The sequence below is a fragment of the Plutella xylostella genome, chromosome 30, assembly GCF_932276165.1.
Source record: "Plutella xylostella chromosome 30, ilPluXylo3.1, whole genome shotgun sequence".
NCBI classification, from domain to species: Eukaryota; Metazoa; Arthropoda; class Insecta; order Lepidoptera; family Plutellidae; genus Plutella; species Plutella xylostella.
Window position 1 is genome coordinate 945,534 of NC_064010.1, and position 27,080 is coordinate 972,613.

Genomic DNA, 27,080 nt, shown 5'->3' on the forward strand with positions numbered 1-27,080 from the left:
ACTGACATTGACAGCGTATTGTTTATGCCCATAGTGATGTCATAGTATTCTATAGTGCCACAAACTTATCTGTTCCGGTGAGAACGAATTAAATTGGTCCATATCTCATTACTCACTAATAAATTATATATTGATATAGATTAGATGGATTTATTTAAACCGCAAGGGTAAATTTCCATTACGGGAGAACTTAACATCCTAGAGAATGAAGAAATATTAGAAATTTACGTGAACTCTTACCGGAACAGATAAGTTTGTGGCACTGTAATTAGATTAAGTATATAAGCCATAGACTATAAAATAAAACTGATTATAGGTATAATAATATAAAAAAGTGTTTATTAAAACCAATTTAAATCTTTGTCTTCGTCATCATCACTATCAGAAGTGTCGCCGGTGACCGTAATTATAAATGGAACCACTGTGTCATCGCTTGCCGTGTCTAAAATGCCGTCGAGCTTTTTCATTTCGTCCTTTTCCTTTTTTCGTTTTGGTTAATTATATTAAGCTCTTGAAAAAAAATATAATTGTATTCAAATAATATTAAATGGAAATAATTTATTAAATTAAAAATAAAAGATAACTACGACGACCGAATGGCGTAGTGGTTAGTGACCTGACTACTGAGCCGATGGTCCCGGGTTCGATTCCCGGCTGGGGCAGATATTTGTTTAAACACAGATATTTGTTCTCGGGTCTTGGATGTGCCCGTAAAATGGCAATAGGCCCGCCCCCTATTACATTGGGACTAACATAACACTCTGGCGAAAAGTGGGTGCAGCAATGCACCTCTGCCTACCCCGCAAGGGAGTACATTAGTACAAGGCGTGAGTGCGTGTGTTGTAAAAGATAACTTCAGATTACGAACAACACTAACTTTTCAATGACTTATAGAGTTTGATGAGTAAAAAACTAAGATGACAGCTTGTCAAATACTTCGAAATTTTTAGGTTGCAAATGTTTTAACAAATTTAACTTATAAATACAAGTTAAATCGTGTTGAAGATAATGCGAAAACAATGGTGCGTTCGTTGAAATAAGACTATGTTTATAATTGATCGTCAAATGTATGTGATTACGGAGTAATCGTGAAAATTTGGTTTGTTTACATGATTGTTGGATTCTATTGCAAACGATTATACCTACATTGTGATACGAGTGCGGAAAGTGTGTCACTGTCATTATAATACAGTAAGGTAATCCTCATTCTTCTGAGTCAAGATCATATATATCCATTTGTCGATGGTATTGGTAATGAGATAGTAACAAAGACAGGTCTATGGATGGTAATCAAATGGTAATAAGGCTTTTAGGTTAGGTAAATAAATATTACTTTAACCTAACAAGAAACTTACTTATAAAAATGCTATTGAAAAGATGCTAGGAGGTATCACAGTGGGATTGTGCAACTATTTGTGCATGTTACTGAAACCCACACGAGGGATAGTATTCAGAAATTATCACACTGTCACTCATTGTATATTTGATATGGACGGAACTATTATAGGTTAGTTTCTTTCGTTTGCTAAACTTTATCACACGTAAGTAGCTCTACCATGATCATCACCATGGTCCATTTAGCCCATTTGGGTATGATATCTGCATCCACTGAAATGCCATATAGTACCACAACTTGGTCACAGTATTTATAATATACCTACCTACTAATAGTTAATTTCCTGATACCATTCAGAAAGAATATCCATAGGTGATTCGTGCGAGAGAAGGTGGCTGGTATTGATGCATGAGAAAGTCCGAGGACATTATAGTTATGGCGCTCCTTGAGAGAGGCCTATGTCCAGCAGTGGAAGATTATGGACTGATGTTGATGATGACCTAAAGTAGGTTCATGAGGAATAGGTAGGTAACTAGATCTACTTATGTGGTTATTAAAAGCAAATAAAAGTAACAGCATTAATAATTTCAGATTCTGAAGTTTTATACGCAAATGTTATTAGAAAGATTTGTTCCAAATATGATAAAACTATAACTGATGGATTGTTAAACAAGGTAACTCGTAGGTATTCGTTAAATAAAAGTTATAAGACGACCGAATGGCGTAGTGGTTAGTGACCCTGACTACTGAGCCGATGGTCCCGGGTTCGATTCCCGGCTGGGGCAGATATTTGTTTAAACACAGATATTTGTTCTCGGGTCTTGGATGTGCCCGTAAAATGGCAATAGGCCCGCCCCCTATTACATTGGGACTAACATAACACTCTGGCGAAAAGTGGGTGCAGCAATGCACCTCTGCCTACCCCGCAAGGGAGTACATTAGTACAAGGCGTGAGTGCGTGTTTTTTTTTTATTTTATTACGTACGTAGTTTTAAGTCAGCCTATCACCTACCTACCTATAGTTTGTTAAAAGTTATTTTAGTTTGAATATAAGTAACAAGGTACCTAGTTCGTTTGCACTGTATAAGACCTAGGACACAGAGTTTTGGTGCCCTTTGGCAGAGGCCTATGTCCAGCAGCGGACGACTGTAGGCTGATGATGGCACGAGGAGGTATGGCAAGGTTTATTAGGTACCTAAGTATTTTTCTAATAACGTGATATGGACTTATATGGCGTTTCGTAGGGTAGGTAAGGTATACTAACTAGGTAGGATACCTGGATTTTACATAAAGTTAACTAATTTAAAAGTATCTAATAAGTACCTATTGGCAGGTCCATTAAAATTATAGGACCCTCTACTAAAATAAGGGGTATTTTCAGGTGATCGGAGTGACAGACAGAGACATAAGCCAAATGATCTGCAAAGAACTTGAAATACCAATCCCACCGGTCGAATTTGAAAAACAAATGAAAGATATGACCACGGCTTCAGCAAACACGGTGCCTACTAAAGAAGGTTATTAATTTATTATTTTAGCATCAGTGTACAGTTAACAAAAGCGATAAGTAACCCATGCCAGTGCTAATGGCTCGATTACACCTAACGAGTACCTACAATGGTGAGACAGTGTCCTCAGCCGCGCACTCGGTCGCTTGCTAGCCGTTCATTGGTCGAGGATTGGCTATCATTAAAAGTCAGTACTTAATAGTCTTTAACAGAATAGAATATCATTTTATTCAACGTAGAATTTACATTAATTATTTTGTTGTCAAGATTATAATATGTCCAACATGGAAAGTATATAAGCGCTGTGGATGGATAGGTACCTACTTAGGTACAAGTATACCTACTTATCTCTGTCTTTCTCCCTAGGTAGGCACCCTATGTACCTAGCTACAAACCTAAGTAGGAATAGGTACTGGTTGTAGGATTCATTCCGCCCAAAACCGTGTCCTATCCATCTTAATTACCTAACTTTATATTCCTCATATGAAGGAGCAAATAAAATACTAAATCACCTGAAGAGCCACTCAATACTAGCCGCGCTGGCTACGAATTCAACTGGAGAGACAGTGAGGATGTACGCGATGGCGAAACCTGAGCTGTTTGGCCATTTCCATCACATGGTAAACCCCCTTTTCTTTTTTATAGTTTCTCTCCTCCGAGGTTTTCTGGAAGAAAGAAAGTACTCTTAGTAATAAGGCCGCCATTTGTACCGTCTATGTTGTGCATATTCTATTGTTATTTCTGTGTTTGTGTGCAATAAAGAATTATCTATCTATCTACATATCTAAGCTTTATAACTTGCCTAATAATGCTCCTCCTAAATTACTAAGATTACTAATTTCTAGATTACTGCGACTTAAATGAAATAAAGTACTTATGTTGGTCATCCTCATCCCCACTGCTGGGACCGGGGTCTCCTTCCAATGAAGAAAGGGTTTAGTTAGGCCTAGTCCACCACGCTAGCAAGCTTATTATGAGTGAGTGGTTAGGTAAGTGGGCCACCCGACTGTCGAAAGTTTTCAAGCTGTCCGAAGGCCTTTGACTAGGCTTCACGACAGCTGCCGAAGCAGCAACCGGGAATATCCGTAATAATTAATGTACCGAAAAAAGGGGGTACTTACCATGACTCTACTTCCTGCCTAGGTCAGCGTAGATGATGCAGAGGTACATCACGGCAAGCCACACCCAGACTTGTTCCTGGTGGCTGCCTCCAGGTTCCCTGCCAAAGCTGATCCTAAGCACGTAAATATATTTTTCTAGTAGTTGCGAAGTAAATGTTGTCGGCTATGAGAGAACGTCAAAAATAAATCGACTTGGCGGGGGCACCGCACCCCATAAGTTTATATTATTATCCGAGGGTAAGTTTCTTGGGAAAAGTTGTTCAGTTTGACCAAACAATTGCATGTCTTTACCACCGCGTCCGTGTAGATTATATTAACATTATAATTGTTTGTCAAATATTTGTTCACATTAATTAATTGCCTATATTTATTGATTTTTTCCACTCTTGTTCAGTGTCTTGTCTTCGAAGACTCGCCTGTCGGGGTTGAAGCAGGAATATCAGCTGGAATGCAGGTATTTCCACCCAAAATTTAATCCAGCGCCATCTATTGTCGAGTAGCGGAACTAATACATTTTCATTTTCAGGTTGTAATGGTACAGGATAAAAGGCTGATGAATACTTCGTTACGAAAATTTAAAGCGACGCTCATTTTGACCACTCTCATGGATTTTAGTCCGGAAATATTTGGGTTACCGCCGTATAATTCTTAAAATAATAATGCACCTATTGTGTAATGTTAACTTTATAGATACGTTCTTGTAATAGGCATGTACACTATGTATATCAAGTGTAATTAAAATCATGGAGACACGTGGTCTTGTGGTGATAGAAAAAGGTACCAATATTAAGCCGAAATGGGTGACTAGGGGTCCTAGCCTCGGAGGGTCATTCTAAAAACTCTTGTGCTGTATCTCCCTATCGGTTAACTATATCCTTTTTTAACACCCTGTATAAGTGTATAATATAGGTGTCAGGAAAACAATCAATTCAGCCGCAACTCTTTTATTTAAAAACCAAACCCGATTACACTATTTAAAATATACATTATACAGCTTTCTTATGATACAAAATTATAAACAAGCTTTACATAAAATTTTACAATACTCTATATTTATGTAATAGTTGTACCCTATATACAATACTAAATGTTTACCTACAAAGGTTCTTTTTTAAATAAAATAAAAGCGATGGTATGAATCAGAGAAGAAGATTTTCTATATTCTGAGATCTCTATTGAAGTCACAAAAAATAATTTTGAAAACTGACGATGGATGTAAGAAATGTAGAAATTGGCATGATCGTCATTAATTTATTACTGAAAATGATGTTCATTTTACATTTTACCGGTTGCAAAGTTAGCTTTGTCTGACTAATAAAACAATTATTTAAGAACTTTTATGACTTGTTTTTAACATCCTTTTTTATGGATAGAGTGAAACAACATCTTTTGTGAAAGAAATAGAGTATGAATATGAGAAAAAAAGTATATAAATAAAAAATATATTATTAAATCTAATGTTTATCTACATTTATTACACAGAATGCGGCAAAAATGGTATGACAAGCAGAATAACTTTTTTTACTATAAGACTGCAAAGTATAAACACTTGCTTGAATTAATTCAATCATTTTTAATATCTAGGTATATTTATAAGACAAGTAGCCATACCATTTTTGCAACATCCTATAGTATATTGTGATTGTGTTGACGATTTTCTGTAACTCAAATGTATTTTGTTGCAAAACACAAAATAATACAAACGAATTGCACGTAAGTAAATTAAATTTACTTTTTATTGCACTATTAGGGGTTACATTTACATTATCCCAGTACAATTTTATGTTTTTTTAAATTCACAAATCGAAATACCATGAAAGAACATAATTTGGTACCAATTTTTCGCAAAATCTTAGCTGCATATCGTTTTTCTTTTCATAAAATCTTACCTTCGCTTTGAGTAAATTGTTTTTTTTTTGTTTTATGATATGGTGCAATGGTAACCAACCCGAAATCCCCGTGTATTTGATAACTATTGCTATCCTACCTGATCAGTCCCCTCGTAAGCCTTTCAGGTACATTTTCATTTACTGTGGTAAAGGACTCCATTTCAATTTAAAGCATGAATCATTATCGTACATTTACTGTAGCACTTCTGACGAACCGGTTTTTACAATTACGTACTGTTTTTTTGTCTCCTTATCTCGACCTCTTTTCAAGAGCTTTTTTTATCATAAAATACCGTTTGATATTCCTTTAGTTTTTAGCTAGTCATAGCTTTGAACAAACCCATTTTTAGTCACCGGTGCCGGTTTGGCATCAACTTTTGCAGTTTTGCCCGTATCTTTATCTTTATGTGTAACTTCTGCCTTTAGCGGTTTCGGCGCGCAGTTGGCTTCGAACTTACTAATCACGCTAGATCTGGACAACCTCACTATCAACCTTTTAGGCGCCAAAACTTTGGACGAAAACTCCCTTTTGCCCAACTTCGCTTCGTACTGCTTTTTCTTCTCCTCAACTACCCTCTTTTTCTCTTCCTCAATCCTTCTCGCCTCTTCCTCTTTCTTTCTTTTCTCTTCTGCCGCTACCCTCTCTTGCTCTAGCCGGATCGCCTCCTGTTCTGCCCAAATCCTCTCCTGCTCCGCCTCCTCTTCCGCCCGTATCCTTTCCCGTTCTGCCCGTATCTTCTCTTCCTCTTCTCTCTGTTTCTTCTCCGCTATTTCCCGGCGTCGCTCGGCGTGCCACCACGGCATGAAGCGTTGGAACTTGACTCTGGCGCGGTGTTGGGGCTTCAGCACCCACGATATCGCCATGTCCACGTCAGCGATTCTGGAATAGGAATGCGTGTGTCATTAGCATTTGCGTCTGCAACAAATTTTAATCGTGACTATATTGTTTAACTCCGAGTTGCAGAAAGGGATGTACACGGTGTTAGCCGAAAGGGGATGACACAGGGAGTATGCTTTAGACGAAAAAAAAAAATTAACTTTGCAAATTTTGTCGAATATGTGACTCGCTATCTAAAATATATATTAAGAGAGTGTCAGCATGACTTATCCCGTCCGTATGATCTATCATCTGTATACAGACATTGTGAAACAGACCGTAAATCTATTGTTGTCATTTTATGACAGAAAGTGATAGCAATATGTTTAGTGCCAACATTATTTTATAGTCTTCTGCAATGGGGCGTCTGTTACAGACGATTTATTAGTTATATGACACTTGCGTTGATGAATGTGTAGGGTTGTTCATTCTTAGACATGTAAGTACTAAGATATCATAACTACACATTTCTTTAATCATTATTTAAAATAATAATTGTCTCTCATCTTTGATGGAGAAAATAGTTTAATAGTCATATTCTAGTATAATTATTGGGAAAAAAAGCATTCATAAAATATAACATCCATAAATGGTGAAAAGATCACTCGTTGACACCTTATTAAATACCTAAGCTGTTTATTTTCAACTTCGTAACACATTCAAAATAAATTAAACCAAATCAATTGGATCTAGGAAAACGAATTACCGTGGCGGTATAACAGCTAGTAAAATCACAATAATTATTACTCAATGAAAATCAACCGTGAGGCCAGTGAAAGTTAAACTCGCTTCAAAGCTGGGAAAGTGAAAACGGCGGGATAACGTAGTTTTAAAACGGTTATATACAACCTGCATTGTGGTATGCTATAAGAGATCTTAAAGCTTAAGATTTAAAGGATAAGACTGGATGTAAAATGCGCAATTGGGTATTCGACCGTTCCACAAAGTCAGAAGTCCTGCATTAACCCTAACTTACAAAAAAATTAGTTAAAGCGCCGCTATGCTAACCACCTTATTTCGTTGTAATAAACGTACATGCATTCATCGCACCATCATCCCACAATCAACAATATTTAAGCAGAATTGCTATCAATGCAGATGTAAGATCTGAAATAACTTGTATGGATTTGAGGTTTATCTGATTGAGCGATACTGCTTTAGAATTGTTGATTTCTGTCTCTCTTGCCTATACTTTACTATTCCTCTGTCACTGTTACATAAACTATACTATGTATATCTCTCTCTCTCTCTCTCTCTCTTACCTTCTCTTGAATCTCTGCCGGCGGCGCGAGCCTACCTCGCTCTCCCTCTCTCTCTCTCTCTCTCTTACCTTCTCTTGAACCTCTCCCGGTCGACAGCGTTCTTCTCCCAGTGGCCGGCGCGCGCCTGCCTCGCGGCGTACGTGGCATAGCCTCTAGTCTACTTACTATTATGTCTCCCTCTCTCTTAGATAATACCCTACTATGTATCTCTCTCTTACCTTCTCTTGAACCTCTCCCGGTCCACAACGTACTTCTCCCATTGCCAGGCGCGCGCCCACCAAGCTGCATACGTGGCATAGCCTCTATAGTCTACCTACTATTATCTCTCTCTCTCTCTCTCTAGCTTGCCTATAGTCTACCTTCTCTCTCTCCCTCTCTTACCTTCTCTTGAACCTCTCCCGGTCCACAGCGTGCTTCTCCCAGTGCCCAGAGCGCGCCATCCGAGCCGTATAGGTGGCATAGCCTCTAGTGTACTTACTATTATGTCTCTCTCTCTCTTAGATAATACCCTACTATGTATCTCTCACTTACCTTCTCTTAAACCTCTCCCGGTCCACCGCGTGCTTCTCCCAGTGTCCGGCGCGCGCCTACCAAGCATCATACGTGGCATAGCCTCTAGTCTACCTACTAGTATCTCTCTCTCTTACCTTCTCTTGAACCTCTCCTGGTCCACAGCATGCATGCATCATGCATCTCATACGTGACGTGGTCTCAATAGTCTAATTACTATTATGTCTCTCTCTTGCATATAGTCTACCATTATCACTCTCTCTCTTACCTTCTCTTGAACCTCTCCCGGTCCACAGCGTGCTTCTCCCAGTGCCCAGCGCGCGCTTGCCTCGCGGCGTACGCCCACACTCGCATCACACGCACCTTGGGCGGGTCGGAGGAGAACGTCACCTGCGGGTAAAGGGGTAAGGGTTAGAAAAGGTTGGAGAGAAAAGGGTGCAGGTTAGAATCACTTGGAAAGAAGTATTCCCAAATTCGTAGCACGAATCGGGGTTGGAATTGCTTCTTAGCGTGACGGTTACATACACGAGAGCTAGCATAGTCCGTCGCTGAATGGCCAGGGTATTTTGGGATAAGGTACAACGTCATTAACCAAAATTGCTTGATATGAATTAAAAGTGTAACCTTGCTTCTAAAGTTTAGAGTCAATCGAGACTATTTTCATAATAGTTGGCTCGAACCATGTACCTAAGTATAGTGTTATCGTAAAACCACAACGTACTTAGGTATAGTATGAAGTTGGCTATTTTATCTACATGTGAAATAATGTACCTTTGTATTGTTCAAATAAGGATACAACCATAGTGCTTAAACAAAGCCCTTTGTAAATGACATCATGTCAAATCATGTGGGTGTCTTTGTTTTTCAGATAGGAGTATAATATTTTACTTATATATCTTTATATGGAATTTATTAATACCTAAATCTGGAACAAAAACGCCATTCATGCCAATATTGCCAATACCTGCATAAATTAATAAAATTATGAGTTTACCTACCAAAGTACCTACTGTACCAACATACGAGCACCTACTGTGTATTTAATCGTACATCTTAAACATCTCAAATGATCTCAGGTATTTCACAAACTAAACATCATCATCGCCCGGTAAACACTGCGTCATAATCTAATGTTATCGTGACGTAGGCCTTGGTCTCCTATTTACGCCGTAGTTCGCGTCCAGCGTCACGCCGTAGGTCGCGTCACAATGCTCATTATAGAAATGTACTGATGCGGTCTCCCTCACACGCCGACGTTGGCGCGTAGATGTAGTGTACATCGTGACGCGGCCTACGGCGGTGACACTTGACGCGACCTACGGAGTAAATAGGAGACCCGGGCCGTAATGGTGGCGACGCGATGACGTACCGTCGCGAGAACTGTGACTCACTCATTCAAAGAGTTATTTGTATCGTTTATTTCGGAGGTTTCGCGTTTTTATACGGATTCCAGTATTTCCAGTGATGAGTTTCATTAAGGTCATAGCTTAGGCGGTAGTGAAGCTACTTCCGAAGCTTAGGGCCGCGGGTTCGAATCCCGCCCAGGGCAAACATTCGCGTGATGAGCACTTGTGTTTGCCTTGCACTTGTGGTTGTCGTTTATCTATTTAATATGTGTCTATCTATGTATCTGTGTAGATATATATCAGCTGTCCGCCACCCATAACACAGGTTCTGCCTAGCTTGGGGTCGGATGGCCGTGTGTGAGATGTCCCCACATATTTATTTATTTTATATTTATTCCAGTGATGAGTCTCGTTAAGGTCAAAGATCCCATCATCGTATCGTCCGATGCCAAATGAGACCTTAACCAAACTGCTGCCGTGCCACCAAAGACGCATTTACCAATTAACCATCCATAATAATTTATGTATAAACCTTAACCTTTTTTTATGAAATAAACAGTAAATATTTTTTTAAGCAGCGTCGCTCGCCCGTCAAACATCTGTCAGATACATACAAGTTATGTCAGATTAGGCAGGCGAGCGACGCTGCTTATGGATTTTTAAGCTCGTATTCACTAGGCGACAAATTGTCGCAGAACCTGTCTAGGCACATGTCGTCTACGTGTCGCCGCGACGTCGCGCTCTGTTCTGCGACGTCGCACGCGACTATACAGCGACATCTACGTGTCGCAGAACAGGTTCCGTGTTTTGGCTCGCGAGACAGAACTTCCTGCGACATCAGTCTAGCGCATAGAGTATATTTTTTTTAATAGGTCTAGCGACCGCTGTTGCAGAGTGTGGACGCGTGCGCGACTTCTGTATCACGACATGTTACCAAAATGTTCTGAGAACACGCACCGTAGATGTTCTGTAACAGTCTCAGAACTTGTGCCCTAGTGAATTCGAGGCTTTAATTGCTAATGTGTCGATGGTGGTACGGTAGCAGATCACTAGTATTTTACTGAAGGTAGATTTTTTTTTATTTATCAGAGAATTTGAAGAATCGGTATATGGATAAGATATTAAAAAAACGAGGTTCGACAAGACCAATACGGCTGTCACAGGCGTTGAGAATCGCGGACAATTTAGTTCCAAATGTAGAAGCACGGTGGCGCTGTCTTTTTTCATACATTTTATACCGAATCGAGTATTGAACCGAATGTGTCGCGTTTCTACGTTATCGATGTACTGAAGGGTTACTCTATTTTTATTTATTTTTTGGTAAAGGAATACAAACAGTACACAATACAAATCATTCTTAAACTATAGTTACATAGGTCTTATTCTAGTACTTGTACCAGTTACATATATATGTATTCACAACATTTGCCAAAACTTTATATATCTAAGAATAAAGTTTTAAGTTAGGTGTGTTGTTAATTTTACTGATATTATGTAAACTTCTATATAAATCTCTATCGAGTCTATACTGACGACAAAACGAACGAACGAGAGTTGTAGTGCAATCGTCGCGTTTAATACAACGAGATAGATAGATACGTGACTCGCGCGACTTTTTCGCCTTAGAGACCCGCTGTACCTATACGATTTAAAAAAAACTGTAGTGCCCGTAGTAAGAATACAAAACACATTGTGCTATTTTGAACAGATAGCACATCAGCTGTCGGTAATTCAACGTTTAACAAAATGGCAGTTAAAATAAATATGTATATTATTGGCAATATTCCAAAATTTCGCGAGGCCGATCAACATAACACGGCGCCGGCGTCATATCCGCACAGATATAATTTTATTGTATTTGAATGTTCATGAATGAAATGTTTAGTCTAAAATAAATGCTATTCTGTTACTTCAGTGGCTACGTAAAGGTAGAACTATAGGTATCAAAATATAAAAATTATCATCGTAGTGAAACCTTTCCAACTGTGTCATTAGTCATTGTGCATGGAAATGTATTTAAGAAATATTTTAAAACAATGTAGCATAAGTGTGTTGTACCCTCAGTATTAAATATACAAAAAGAAAAAATTACCAGGGCTTTTATGAAAAAGTAGTATTAAAAGTAATATTTCCTACAGTAAAGCGTACTATGGTATAAACGATTGCATGAATGAAAAAAAAACAAGTTGAATAAAACTACGAATATTGAGGAACATGATTCATTAATCACATAATAGACCTGTCGTCGTTACCTAAATTACATTTTAATTTAAATCCATTATTTATCTGAAGTCTTTAACTAATATTCTTCAAACTTTTCCACGTCGTTTTTTTTTATGAGGATTATCGCAATTTATTTCACAACTCGAAACAAAACTACCTCAAAATAGCTGAAAAAAAACGGCCTCTAATCGTATTGTATTTCATACTCAAGTTCGGCGTAACTTGGTATTCTCTGGTATGAAAGTCACAGTGAGATCAGACCCACTAGTACGGGTTTTGATATTTATGAAAACGAAAAAAGTTTACGTTTTCTCCTGTCATCTGCATAGATTATCTGTCAAAAGTTTCATGATAGTTTCCATTAGAGGCGCCACTTAGTATGTGAGAAGACGTAAACTTTTATAGTTTTCGACAAACTATCAAACCTGTACTAAACCCGCAGTCTGACCTCAAGTGACATGTCCAAATGGTCAACCAATGAGGATAAACTAAGCCTACTGATAAACTGCAGTATGATGAAATATAACATGCTATGTCGTACCCACTATGAATAGATAATTAACTTATTAATTTACTTGGACAAGGTTGTATTGTTACACAAAATGTTTGTTTGTTGGAACCCTGACTTTGGTAGCGCTAAACCAGGGCTCTACTCTACTAGGTTTCTATTACTAGAAAATACAAAGTATTTTTTCCTGCCTTTTGTGATTTGCTTAGGATTCGTTTTTAAATACTTAGTAAAAAGTCCATTCATTAAAGAAGCTAGTTGCAAAATATACCACATTAAATAAAAATTCATATCAGTATTTTTTAAGCAGCAATAAATGAATAAATTATTAAAAAAAAAAAAAAAACACGCACTCACGCCTTGTACTAATGTACTCCCTTGCGGGGTAGGCAGAGGTGCATTGCTGCACCCACTTTTCGCCAGAGTGTTATGTTAGTCCCAATGTAATAGGGGGCGGGCCTATTGCCATTTTACGGGCACATCCAAGACCCGAGAACAATATCTGTGTTTAAACAAATATCTGCCCCAGCCGGGAATCGAACCCGGGACCATCGGCTCAGTAGTCAGGGTCACTAACCACTACGCCATTCGGTCGTCTAATAATAAATTATTAATTGTTTCACAAATCCTTGCTTCCACATTGCAAGTTGCAAGTCATTGCTGTAACTTGTGGCAGTAACAAAAGGGCTGGCATAGGCCTTATATATAGGTACTTACATAGGTACATAATATTGTACATTGATGAAATACATAGATAGGTGACGCCACACTGTCATAATAATTATGTTAACTAACGAAGTTATGTAAAAGTGTTATGCGATATATAATGTTTCTCCATAATTGGTAGATTAGCTATTTCTGGTTTAGTAGAGATTGAATCATGAAGGAAGAACTAAATGCACCTCCAATAGGATCTAGAACTACATAATATAGTTAATCATTAAATTTTGCAAACCCATTTCATTATTTAGTATGTGTATAGTGTAGATAGTAAAAAATACCGTAGATCTATGCATTTTGAAATAACCGTACTGTTTCCTAATTCAACACGTGACATTGGCAGAATTTACTGTGACAGTCATACAAAACTTACAAGTGTCATATATATTTTTTAATATCTTCTGCGCATTGGTCAAGTTAGGTTCTGTAATTTAAGAACCTTAAAGTTAAGAACCAACAATATAGTAAGTGGGACTCCCCCGCCTCTGTAGAATGATCATCGAACTTCCCAGAAAACCCCGACCTACAAAAACATCAATTCTGATGACTAACCGTTTCATTTCCACAGTTAACAATACGATTGCAACTTGTAAACAAACCACTAACGCCACGTCAGTACGGGGACCTTATTGCGTTAGTCACAAAGTCTATTTCCGTTGCACAAAGCTTTTATTTGGGTTGAGGTTAAAAGTCTTGTTGATACAAGACACGGCAATGATAGCTTTGCGTGGTGCAATGTGGTGTGAATCAGGAGTCTTTGGACTCAGATTGGCTACCTATTAGTCTCTTGTCTGGGGGCATTGACCTAAGATGAGATATCTTTAAATCATCCGTCAAACTGGTATAGATAGGCGCTTCCGATACAGACAATCTTTATACATATGGCGGAGATATATATAGAGGAAAACAATAAGTGGGAAGCCACAAACCCGCAGTGGACCAGCTTGGTGGGGAAATGTTCCAAGCTGCATGTTAAAAATAAAAAGATTCCATTTGGGAGACACAGGTTCAGTTACGTACATACACCCCACAGAGGTAGAATAGAAGGGGGACGGAAATATACCGGCATTTGACCCTATCTTTTATGGGTTGATATGAGTATCTCGTTCTTGATTGGTCGAAGCGTTTTGTTTACCACAAATGTGGGACATTTATTTATAAACACGTGACTAAGCATGATATCATCATTGGCCACAGCATCTGTTGTAGATGGTAGTTGCAGCACTCGTAGGTTTATGGGTTGCCGCATCGCCGTTGATGGCTGTACAAGCCTATAGCGGCACGGCATTTCTTTCCGCATCGATCGCAAACAAAACATGAATGTATGGGAGGTGGTAGATCACGACGAAGTTTTTTCTGCTTAAGATTATCTAGCCAGTCTTCGTCGTGTTTTGACATTCCAACTTTAACGTCATGGCGCCACTCAGGTCTCATGTCAGCGCGTTCTTCCCAACCGTCTATCTGAATACCGAAGCTGTTCATGTCCCGCTTGCAAGCATCCTTAAATCTGAGAATTGGGCGCCCAACAGGTCTCTTTACATCAGCTATTTCACTCAACATGACTTGGCGTGGCAGTCTCTCAGGGGCCATCCGATGAACGTGACCAAGCCAACGAAGCCTTCTCTGCTTTAGCATGGCAGTTATGCTGCAGCAATGTGTCATTGTGAGAACTGCCTCGTTGCTCATTTTGTCCTTCCATGTGACTCCAAGAATAGTCCTCAGGCATCGCATATGAAAGGCGTTAAGTTTGCGTTCTTGTTTCGCATATGAAGTCCACGTTTCCGAAGCGTACAACAATATACTCAGGACGCAGGTCTGGTATACGAGGACTTTGGTGTTCGTAGTTAGCTTTCGGTTTCTCCAAACGCGTGCAAAGAGCCTTCCAAAAGTAGTTGACGCTTTGCCAATCCGAGTATCTATTTCTCTGTCGTTTGATAGCGAGGACGTGGTGGTTGAGCCAAGGCAGCAAAAATGATCCACAACTTCTAGGACAGCACCGTCGAGTGAAATTTTTGGAGGCTGGTCAACGCCCTGCACCATGATTACAGTCTTCTTGGTGTTGACACTCATAGAGAACATATGACATGCATTGCCGAATCTCGTCACTAATTCCTGGAGTTCGCTTTCCGAGTTAGCAACTAGTGCAGCATCATCTGCATAAAGGAGTTCTCTAGCAATCAAATCTTGACGCTTTCGTTTTGACTTTAGGAGACTGATGTTGAATAGCCTTCCGTCCTTTCTTGTATGCAGATGTACTCCGACGTCGCAGTTTTCAAAAGCAGTCAGAAGCAGTGCAGAGAAGAAGATCCCGAAGAGGGTAGGTGCTAGCACGCAGCCTTGTCTGACTCCACGGTTAACGGCGAAAGGTTCAGATTTTTCACCATCAAATATTACTGACCCATTCATGGTATCGTGGAAGGACCTGATGATGGATAGAAGTTTTGGAGGGCATCCAATCTTACTCAGCACTTCGTACAGCCCCTCTCTACTCACAGTGTCAAATGCCTTGTTGAGGTCGACAAAGGCCATGTAAAGAGGGAGACAATGTTCGCGACTCTTTTCTTGAAGTTGCCGAAGGGTAAATATCATGTCATTGGTCGAACGGCCTGCCCTAAACCCACATTGTGATTCCGGGTATATCTGGGAGGCCAAAGTTTCCAGCCTTCGTAAAACAACTTTCGCAAATGCCTTTCCTACAATACTTAACAGGGATATTCCTCTGTAGCTGTTACAATCGCCTCTATCTCCTTTACCTTTATACAAGGTGACTATGTCAGCGTCTCTCATTTCTTGAGGCACAGTTCCTTCATCCCAACAACGCAGTAAGAGTGCATACAGGGGCGAAGAAACACAGCCGAGCCTTATCAGTTCAGCGGGCAAATTGTCAGAACCCGTGCTTTTACCTAGTTTTAGGCTTTGGAGCGCTTTAATGAATTCATCACCTTTAGGGGGGACGTCAAGTTCCGTCGCCACGGTTCGAGGAGTTAGATTAGCTAGTGCATCGGGGCGTATAGCAACTTCTTGAGAGTACAGGTTCGTGTAGTGCTGTGCCCATCTTGAAAGCTCTTCTCTTTTGTCGGCAATCGGATTTCCATCAAGATCTTTGATTGCGGCACGTTTTCTTTTAGTCGGGCCGATTGCAGACTTTATTCCCTGGTACATACCCCTGAAGTCACCTACATCCTTACACTGTTGTATTGACTGGCACAGCTTTACCCAATATTCATTAGCGCAACTGCGACTGACGCGTTGTACTTCTGCTTTGGCTGCCTTGTATGCATGTGTCTTGGCAGGATCCCTGTGGTTGTTAAGGAGATTAGTGTGAGCTATTCGTTTTTTCTCAATAACAGGAAGCAGAATGTGTTCGTAGTCAGCGAACCAGTCACGAACAGTCCTTTCTTTTTTGCCGAATACCTTTTCAGCTGTTTGTGTTATTTCCTTCTTCACTAGCTGCCACATATCTTCGGCACTAGTGGTTTGTTCCAAAGATTCCTTGCTAAGTTTTTCCTCAATCAGCTTTTCCAGATCTTTATATAGAGCCTTATCCTGCATAGCTGCGGTGTTCAGTGCAACTTCTCGAGGAGCTTTTCTAGCAGAATGAATTTTCTTTGGTGTAAGGCGGGTTTTGGCCATGATTAAGGAATGGTCTGTGTTGCAGTCTGCGCTGTGATAGGTACGGGAATTTAGGATATCGCGTAGGTCAGTCCTCTTAGTTATAATAAAATCGATCTGGTGCCAATGACCTGAGCGTGGGTGTTTCCATGACACTTTGTGAATACTTTTGTTCTGAAAGTAGGTGTTCGTTATGCAAAGAGAGAGAGATGCACAAAGCTCCAGAAGGCGTTGACCGTTATCGTTAATGTTGCCAATTCCATGATGTCCTATGCATTCTGGCCAGTTGTCAGATTTGTTTCCCACCCTTGCATTAAAGTCGCCGAGTAGCAAAAGTTTATCAGATGCACGAACTTTTTCCAGACATTCCCGTAGATCTTCATAGAATTTGTCTTTTACGTCATCAGAAGCTTTTAGAGTTGGAGCATAAGCTGACACAAGAGAGATAGGGCCTGACTCTGACATTAATCTTAGAACCATTATACGTTCAGACACACATATAGGTGTTTCTGTGCAACGAAGTAAGGAGTTGTGAACAGCAAACCCAACACCATGTTCTCGTCTTTCACCGTCATCCTTCCCTTTCCAGAAGAAGGTGTAATTGTCTTCACGAAGACTGCCTTCGTCCAAGAGACGAGTTTCCTGCAGTGCGGCTACATCGACACGGAGGCGGAGAAGTTCTCTGTCTATGATGGTGGTTTTCCTGAGCTCGGGTATATCGTCGGTGCTTGAGGGCGTCGAATTAGAAATTCCAAGTAGCATGGTTCTCACGTTCCATGATGCAAATCTGGTGACTTTTGATGTTTTATAATTGTTTTTATTCAATGTTTTGCTATGTGCATCAAAATCCCATCCTGTTTCAGACATTGTGACATGCCTGCTGCTCCACACACCTATAGAAGCGCAGGATGAGAGGCGGACCAGTACCTTATTGGCCGGGGGCTGCCCAGCTTCGGCAGGCGGTAACTGGTCAGTTAGCCACGATGGACTATCCTACCGTCGGGAGTCACCCCTGGCGCCCGCGCGTACGCCTATTAGCGCGAAGCTTATAACCGGTGACTGCGACTCCCCGTGTTGTTATCCGCACCTTTCCAGGCACGGGTGAAGTGTCCTCTCCACAGGCGCTGCATGCCTGGGACGCATTATTAAGGAACACAGACTTGCCCAGCATCCATGATCCTCTCTCGACCTCCTTGGCTGTATCCCCAGGAATGACAAGTCACTACGTGTGGAGCCAATTTGGTTGCAGGAGCTGCCGACTTGTTCAGGTTGGACCTTACTGTCGCCTACGGTACCCCAGATCCGTTGCCTCATCCGCCGACCTACACCGTACCGAATCCTATCTTCTCCGCTGCTGTCGCCGTTAAGGTCTTCACCCGTGACCCTGGGCAAGGGGTCCATGTTATACCCCATGGAACTGGGTCCCTGCCGAACTTAGCCACTCACTCACCCCGGCCTACTGGGGAGAGGAGTGCCCACCCCCGCGACGAGGACGCGCCGGACTGGAATTACCCCGATGATAGACAGAGAAGGTAGCTCTGTATACCTCGGGGCCGGGTTAATGCCCTTGTGTGGTTCCAAGAGCAAAGGCACGTGACTAAGAGCATTTAGGTAAATAAGTGAGTAAATGAGGAATAAATGTGTACTAGTCAACGATATTGAGACTACGCATTTTAGGCCAACGCTGAGTTGCAGAAAGGAAGTTAAGGCTGTCACTAAAGCTGGAAGAAAATCAGAATCTGTCAAATCTAGTGAGGGGGGGTTGAGGTATGCGGGGCGTTCTACGGACAATGACATGAAATTTTAACATAGTACTCGAAAACATAAAAGTGAAGACATGCCACTTTGTTAAAAATATACTAAGTAAGTAATATTGTTTTGTGATACGAAAATATTTATTTTTATTTGAAAGTATTTTTAATATTTAATAATTAATTATATATAAAGTCGTACCCGTGCCGATATTTATACAGGTTGTTGCAAAAAGGGTTTAATACTATGCCGAAACCTACGTGTGCAGCATGTTATTGATGTTATTTCTAAGCCAGGAAATGAAATCAGAATGTAAAAAAATCGCGAAAATATTATCAGAGTTTAATAGTTCAGGGTGTTGTATTAAACTCTGCCCCCGTGTAATAAAAAAAGTATAGTTAGCCGAAAGGGCGTTACTCAGGCGTCACTCTGAAAAACTTTTATCCTACGTAATTTTTTATATTCATGAAAAAAACGCTTCTTCATATAATTTTTTTTTGGTCACGTGACCTTTTAGTTAGACGACCTGTTTTTTTTTTGGTGTTTCAAAAGCAGAACAGTAGTTTGCAGAACTCTGCATATACAGGGTGTCACAAAAGGTTACGTAGCTGGCAAAGGGATATGGGGAGGTCACCAGAAAAATAATAACATGTAAGTACCCCCGCAAGGGTACATTAGTACAAGGCGAGAGTGTGTATTTTTTTTTTAAGTACTTATGTGTATTTGGGATATGATAGAAATAATATTTTTGTTTCTTAAAAACCAAAAAATTTACACCTTGCTGCGCTCTTTTGCTCACTGTAAGTACACCTACAAATATTGCTGTATTAAAAAAAACGGTTTTGTTATAACGATTATAAAAAAAAAGTTATTTTCATGTCAAGGAGTCATTTACCTAATTACGATTTCACTCAACAGCAGGTGAACTGAAAAAATAAGTTCTAGTTCTATCATCACTTTAGATCGCAAACATTGTAAATCCACTTTTCTCGGCGAAAAGTACTCTTTGGTGTCAATAGAAACGTTTTTTGAATTCACATGTTTTCCTCTTTATTCGAAAAAAAAAAACTGTATTCCGCATTTTACCATTTGTTTTCCTCTAAACCCCAAACCGTGATTTTTAAACAAGAAAACTTAGTAATTATACCCTTTATTCTCATATACAACGTGCGATGTAGGCGAACGTGAACGAAAACTATGCAATAAGCCTTTGTTTTTATTACTACTTTAGTAAATTACAATAACATACTCAACAATGTTAATTTTTTTTTGCAATGTTATGTTGTTAAATTAAGATCTAATATTTTATTAACATGAAGTTACTTTCAAGTTTTTTTTGCATCTATGCGTCGAATCACAGCATGACGGCTGCTGCAGCTTCCTGCTGTCCTGTCCTCCAACCAATCCCACCAGTACTGCAGGTTGCGTCGAATACGAGCCATTCTCTTCGACTTGACAAGACAGGTGCTCCCGGAAGGATCATAGATCGCACGGAACCCGTACCGTATAGAGGCAACGGACTCCTTTGCAACAGCCCCCCAGATTCGGAAGTAGCCCATGCACTGCATGGCGAGCACAGCTGCAGCAATTTTTTCGTAATGAATCATTGGGATGTCATCCCCGAAGGAGGCTCTCAGCCTACCTCACGACCTGTGTGACATTAGAAAAATGCACTGTGCTAACGCCGTTTGCGAGCTTGATTTGCAGGACCGCGTTGTATGCCAAGTTCCACAGCAGAGGGGTCCAAGACCTACCGCTGTGGAACTCCGCAACTGAACTTCTTCAGTGAAAACAAACCCTCTCTTTTCGCATCCTTAATGTACTTGTTAGACACGTATGACCTCTGTCAATTTTCTGCAGATAAGAAGACAAGTGATGGTATACAAGAGCCGCCCTAAAGGTTCGCCCTCTAGGGGATAGAGTTGAACGCGGTTACTATTTTTAAGCAAACAGCCAGCGCAACAACTCGCCCGTGGTTCTTATCCTGCTCCGACAGTGAACGAACGCAAAGTATTGTACCCACTATTCGAATCCGCATTTCGGATGCCAAACTGACTGTCCGAAAGGTCGAAACCGTACCACCACAGAGGTATGACTCGTTCGAAGAGCTTATCAGGCTCTTACAGCAATCAGATGTGTCGGTACACTGAAAGATAATCTACAGGCCTGCTTTATTTATTTAGGAGCACTAATGGCCTCCTTTCAGTCATTGAGTCACTGGCACTCAGGCTGCGGTTGAACAGGAAGATAGACTGTCTAAACAAATCATTTTTAGGCTAGTTAAAAAAAACTTTAGGTGGGTAGTATGCCAACTAGAACTACAAATAAAACAGTATTTTTGTCTCCTCTAAAATTTGGTCACGAGGAGTTACGATGATTACGATCTAAGGTGACGCTGACGATATTTTATACAAGGTATTGAAAAAAGGGTATAAAGCTTAGCCAAAAGTGGATTTAGGTGCCATTCTGATCCACTTTTCTTCTACAATTTTGAAAATTCACGTAACAAAACCTTTTACATAGAAACTTATTCGATCACGTGACTTTTTACTATAGAGACCGAATTTATTTTTCGAGAATTTCCAAAACTTGGAGAACAAAAGTTGTTCAGAATAACCCCTGAGTCAAACCCTTTCGGCACAGTATACCCTTTTTGCAACATCCTGTATAGGTAATATCAGGTTTATAAAAGACCTGGGCCTGTAGAGTGAGACTCGGCATGGGGAGTCATAATTTATAGATCTTTTAGGTTGCAGTGGCGAATGGGCACTGGTAGCCCTGCCCTTTTCTATAACTATAACTATAGGTAATTTTATGGCAATTTAAAAATGGTATAACATTTATCTATTTGAAAAAATCATTAAAAATATACATTACCTATCACCCTAATTTAAAAAAAAAATTCAGCCCTTACTTTAAACTTATAACACCCCTCTATTTCCTTCAGGGGTTAAAAAACCTGTGTATTTAATATTTTCTTATGAGTTTTTTTTTAAAAACTAGGCTCTTACATAGTTGTACATAATAATATGCGGTATTTTATTCCACTTGTAACGCATAAAATTCATAGCTACAGTAAACATTTCATTTTTTTCATGGCGAGATACAGTCGCACTTAACCGCTTTTTTGCAAAGCTTGTTAAATAGATTTAAAAAATTATGTAAATATTAGATCTTCCATTTTTAAAAATACTTACTTATTTTTAACAACCTGTAGTGTACAGACTACCACATCTTAAAATATATATATTTTTAATTAACTACGGTTTTTGGTTTCAAATAAAACAAATTATGAACTTACTTTTCAACACCCTGTATATTGTGTAGCTTACCTACCATACACAACAGTTAAAATAAAATAAATTACCCCTCAGAATATAAACAGGCTCGCGCTTTGGCATACTGCATTGACCGTATAGTTCTTATTCGGAGAATCTAATAAGTGTCATTATGTGCAATGTTTACCTTTATCTATGCATCTGTAACTCTATAGTAAAAAATGTAAACAAATCGAAAAGGCGAAATGTTTTCTAAGAATTTTCGGCTTTTCTGCATCTAAAATGATTAGAAAATTAACTTTCCATAGCAAATGCATATGTATTATAATACTTGTAGTCATAATTTGTTGATTTAATCAGTTGTTGTGAAATATTTGATAAAAAATAAAATGGCGTGGGTATCGCTCCTAACAGGCCGCCACCAGGGCGACGACTGAAGAAATCTGAAATCTGTCACGGTGTCATCATTTTTAAACCGGAATTTATTAGTTTTTTGCAAAAAAAGTTGACTTCTGGTCCATTAAATCCAACTCTTTAAGGTAACTTTGTTAAGAATTTAATTACCTACACATACATATAAGATTCCATGAAAATGGGCCCTCTGATTTCGAGGGTTTTTTCATAATAAGTCAAAAAATGGCAAAAGACATGGTGTGTTTGCAATTTTTTTTAACATACTTATTATAATCCTGCACCAATTTATAAGCAACTAACATGTTCAGTATACCCTCTGCTACAAAATATATTTTTATCAATGTGATAGAAGCCACCGTTTTTCCAATCTAATCAAGTATATCAAGCCGACTTTAGCATTTTAGCTTTAGGGATCCCCTTAAAGCTAATGTTGCCTTGCTTTGACAGTATACGGACAGAGAGAGACAGACATCTATAGATTTAAAGTTATTTTATGCAACTATACATGTGTAGATTTACACACTATCACTGACTTGTTTACAACTAATATGTTGTATCTTGATTCAAACGAGGCAGGTGAGTTGGATTAAAATCTGAAAGCTGAAGTGGCACTAAGCCGGCCTTCCCAGCGAAGAAATGATAGCCCTTGAGGGTGGATTCTCGACTTGCAGGGGTTGTGTTTGGTGCTATTTTCCTCTACTTTGCCGTAAAATACCATCCATAGTGACACGATGCGATATAATATGGCACTGAAACGGTTCATCATTGGGTGATTGACTCATTCACGAACTAAAACACATTTGTGGGCGAAAACGTTCATTGGACGAAACGTTCTGTTGACATAGTGCCCGTAGCATAAATTTTCGCTATAGTGCCCGTAGCATAAATTTTCGCTACGGGAAATTTATGCTACGGGCACTATGTCAACAGAATGTTTCGTCCAATGAACGTTTTCGCCCACAAATGTGTTTTAGTTTTCGAAAATTTATGCTACGGGCTCTGTTCATGGGTCAATCTTCTGTTGTTGAACCATTACCGACTTAATCGAGAATGGAATGTCATTAAATAAAGCAATCAAACAAACGATTCGTGCAAAGAATCACGTAGATATTCCAGTGATGTAATGAATATTAGGATTTAGGAAATGAAATACGCATGGTGATAGCGCGATGTGTAAGTTGCCACGATAACGAAAATTTACGCGTTTTAATCTGTTATCAACCTATCTTCTGTGTGTGTGTATCTAGCTAGGCTTTCACGAAACGAGCCTCCTCGCATTTCAGGTTAAAGGTTAAGAGTGATAATACAGAACCTATCATATTTCGTGGGGGTGTAAGTACCTGGATCTCTCGAATGGAACTTTGCGCGTATCCCCAAGGTCTAAACTGCCTGAACAGGACCTAAACTAACCATCAGGCTATTCTCGTTAGCACGAGTTATCAAGCCTCGTGCATCTTGGGCTGGGTTTGACAGAAACTCATAACCATTTGTCTCGCCAGAGTCGCGATAACGTCACAACTGTCACGTCTTATCATGTCACACCTGTCACGGCGTCACCGCTCGCTGCCAATTCCATTCATTCAACGCGCATGCTTAGCTGAAAACTATTTGGTCCATCCGTAGATGCCAAATTGAGTGAACGAAGTTAGAAAAACTCTTTGAACCGATTTTACTAAAAAACTTTTTTAAGGATACAGTTATCAAGTCATATTTAAATGGTATGGTATTTAAAATGTGCATAAATTTACAAAGCGTCCCAAAAGGTTACGTATCTGGGGGGGGTGATGGGGGTGGTTACAAGGGTCACGAGAAAAATAATAGCTTGGTCTGATGCCTTGGTCTACACCAGAATTCTCCTCGGAGTTTGCTATAGCCCTTCAATGACTGTAAATTACTTTTCATCCTTCGAGAAGCTTCTTGAAGATTTCTCCCCTTTATTCGACAATACCATCGTCATGGGTGACTTCAACACTTGCCTTCTCAAAAACAACTCTCGTTCTAATACCTTGCAGTCCATTGTCACTTCTAAAAACCTTCACATTTTACCTCTTCAAGCCACTCACCACCCGCCTAACTCAGAACCTACTCTCCTAGATTTGATCATTGTTTCTTCTCCAGATCTTGTTATGAAACACGGTCAGTTCACAGCTGATTGTTTTTCATACCACGATCTTCTTTATGTTTCCTACAAGGTCCGCACTCCCAAACCTAAAAAGCGTACTATTCTCCAACGTAATTTTAAAAAAGTGGACTTGCAGCGGCTTTTTGAGGATGCAAAATCCATTGATTGGGCACAGCTGAACGACATAGACGATATTGACGAGAGGGTAACTATGTTTAACTCTCTTCTCACGAACCTGTTTAATAAACATGCACCCCTTCGTCCTGTCCGTGTCAAACAGCTCCCTGCCCCGTGGCTTACGGACAAGATCAAAGGCTTCATGACGAAACGAGATCACGCCAAGTACCGCTACAAGAAACAACCAACTGAAGAGAACCTGAAAGCGTACAAGGAGTTGAGGAATCGCTGCAATAGAGTGTGTAGGGACGCAAAACGCCGATACATCCATACATCCATAGAAAACTGTGATAATTCACAATTGTGGAATTTTTTGAAAACACTGGGCATAGGGAAGTCTAAGGCAAATTCTAACTTCGACATTGACCTCTCTGCTCTAAACAAGCATTTCTCTACACCTCCATTAGTTCTAAATGATCAAATTAGAACAGAAGCTCTTAATCATCTTTCTTCCTTGCCTATCCCTGACTGCCCCTCTTTCAATTTCAAACTTGTTACTGGCCGTGACGTTAAGAGATGCATCTCTGATATTACTAGCAAAGCTGTAGGTATTGATGATATCAGTGCCCGCATGATAGTTTCTATTCTGGACGTAATTTTACCGCACATCACGAATTTGATGAACTATTCTCTACTTTGCAGTTCTTTTCCCAGCCTTTGGAAAAAGGCCTTCATTCTTCCTTTACCAAAAGTCCCTAATCCCACGTCCTTGACCCAGTTCCGACCCATTTCTATCCTACCCTTTCTATCCAAAGTTCTCGAGCGCCTAGTTTTCGAACAGTTGTCCTCCTACCTCTCCAACAACCAACTCCTGAACTCATTTCAATCCGGCTTTCGTCCAGGCCATAGTACAGTCACAGCTTTAATAAAAGTCACCGATGACATCAGGCACAACATCGACGATCAGAAAGTTACTGTCCTTGCGTTGCTGGACTTCAGCAATGCATTCAACTCGGTTGACTTCGAGTTACTCCTTGGTGTCATTCAATCTCTTAACGTATCTCCGGCAGTTGTAAGTTGGTTCGAGTCTTATCTCAAAGGGCGTCAGCAGTGTGTACGAACTGATGCCGAGAGTTCTTCTTGGTGTCCAGTTCTTGCTGGCGTCCCTCAAGGCGGCGTCCTTTCTCCTTTACTTTTCTCCCTTTTTATCAACATCCTGGCTAACAAACTTACTTCTAACTACCACCTATATGCAGACGATCTTCAGCTCTATGCCGGTGCACCACCAGAGAGTTTGAGCACGGCCGTTAGTGTCATTAATGAAAACTTGGAAATTATTTCTAAGTGGGTCAAGTCTTTCGGTCTACTGCTCAATCCATCAAAGTCACAAGCAATTATCCTCGGAAGCTCACGGATGCTTCGTAAAATTGACGTTTCAGCTGCCATGAGAGTCATGTACGATCAGACTGTCATACCATACGTAGCTTCGGTAAAAAATCTTGGCGTGATCATGGATTGCACACTTTCTTGGATTCCCCAAGTAGATGCTGTCAGCAAGAAAATGTTCGCGTCCTTCCATTCTCTTAAGCGCTTGCAGTACTTCCTACCACTGAACACTAAAGTTACGTTGGCACAGTCCTTACTGTTTCCCATTCTTGATTACGCCGATGTAAGCTATCTTGACCTCACTGAAGAGCTACTCAACAAACTCGAACGTCTCCAGAACCTGTGCATCCGATTCATTTTCGGATTGCGCAAATATGATCACATTTCTGAGTATCGAGCTCAATTACAGTGGCTTCCGATTCGCCTTCGCCGGAATACTCATATTCTTAACATATTGTACAGTGTTTTAAATAACCCCTCATCTCCCCAATACCTGAAGTGCAAGTTCTCATTTTTGTGTTCTCATTCTCAGGGTAGAGCATTGAGGTCGGTAGAAAACAAATTGTTGAGCATTCCTGTTCATAATTCCGCCTCATATAGCGATTCATTCGCTATGAAGGCAGCGTGTCTGTGGAACTCCTTGCCAGAGAGCGTGCGACAGTCACCATCGCTAGCAACTTTTAAAAAAAATGTGAAGAATTACTATTTTGAATCGTTAGGTTGGCAGAAAAAATAATATATGTATATATATATTTTATAATATATATTATATATAATTTAAAGTATATATGTATGCAGTTCTATTTTATATTTATAATTTATGATATTATTTATGAATATATTTGTAGTTTTGTTTCATGTTTGCTTTAATAATAGTTAGGTTAGGTTATTACTTATTTTTGTTAATTGTACCTACTTCAAATTTAATTAGTTAAAAGATTTAATTTTCAATTTCTCTTTCACCCAGTCGTAGGTTGGCTGGAAGAAATTGCTTTTTGGCAATAAGCCCGCCTTTGTATACGTCATATATGTTTTAAATTTGTTATCTGTTTTTTGTATATTGTTTGTTTGTGTACAATAAAGCGTTTATAAATAGATG

General features: G+C 39.7%; 2 protein-coding genes across 3 annotated transcripts in view; one reads left to right on the top strand and one right to left on the bottom strand.

The window, feature by feature from the left end:
* The first annotated feature begins 1,309 nt into the window (after window positions 1–1,309).
* LOC105387443 (pseudouridine-5'-phosphatase) lies at window positions 1,310–5,104 on the top strand. The gene is made up of 7 exons (XM_038121525.2): window positions 1,310–1,507; window positions 1,928–2,010; window positions 2,718–2,853; window positions 3,334–3,464; window positions 3,988–4,086; window positions 4,360–4,419; window positions 4,492–5,104. The coding sequence occupies exons 1-7, from the start codon at window positions 1,378–1,380 to the stop codon at window positions 4,615–4,617; spliced, it is 765 nt and encodes a 254-aa protein (XP_037977453.2). The 5' UTR covers window positions 1,310–1,377; the 3' UTR covers window positions 4,618–5,104.
* Window positions 5,105–5,672: 568 nt separating this feature from the next.
* LOC119694690 (stress response protein NST1) overlaps window positions 5,673–27,080 on the bottom strand; it is a 32,440-nt gene continuing 11,032 nt past the window's right edge. Inside the window, exons 2-4 of one of the 2 annotated variants that reach the window (XM_048631917.1) lie at window positions 8,832–8,893; window positions 8,062–8,121; window positions 5,673–6,734 (exon numbers count right to left, since the gene is read on the bottom strand). In XM_048631917.1, coding sequence (XP_048487874.1) covers window positions 6,173–6,734; window positions 8,062–8,121; window positions 8,832–8,893 — 684 coding nt within the window. In that variant the 3' untranslated portion in view covers window positions 5,673–6,172. Of the gene's footprint in view, window positions 6,735–8,061; window positions 8,122–8,771; window positions 8,894–27,080 lie in introns of both variants that reach the window. The other variant, XM_048631916.1, reaches the window with a different exon arrangement.

Coding starts and splice junctions, on each gene's coding strand:
- LOC105387443 (XM_038121525.2), top strand. CDS start 1,378: ATGCTAGGAGGTATCACAGTGGGATTGTGCAACTATTTGTGCATGTTA. Junction 2,011..2,717: donor CTGATGGATTGTTAAACAAG/GTAACTCGTAGG, acceptor GGGTATTTTCAG/GTGATCGGAGTGACAGACAG. Junction 4,087..4,359: donor CCAAAGCTGATCCTAAGCAC/GTAAATATATTT, acceptor ACTCTTGTTCAG/TGTCTTGTCTTCGAAGACTC.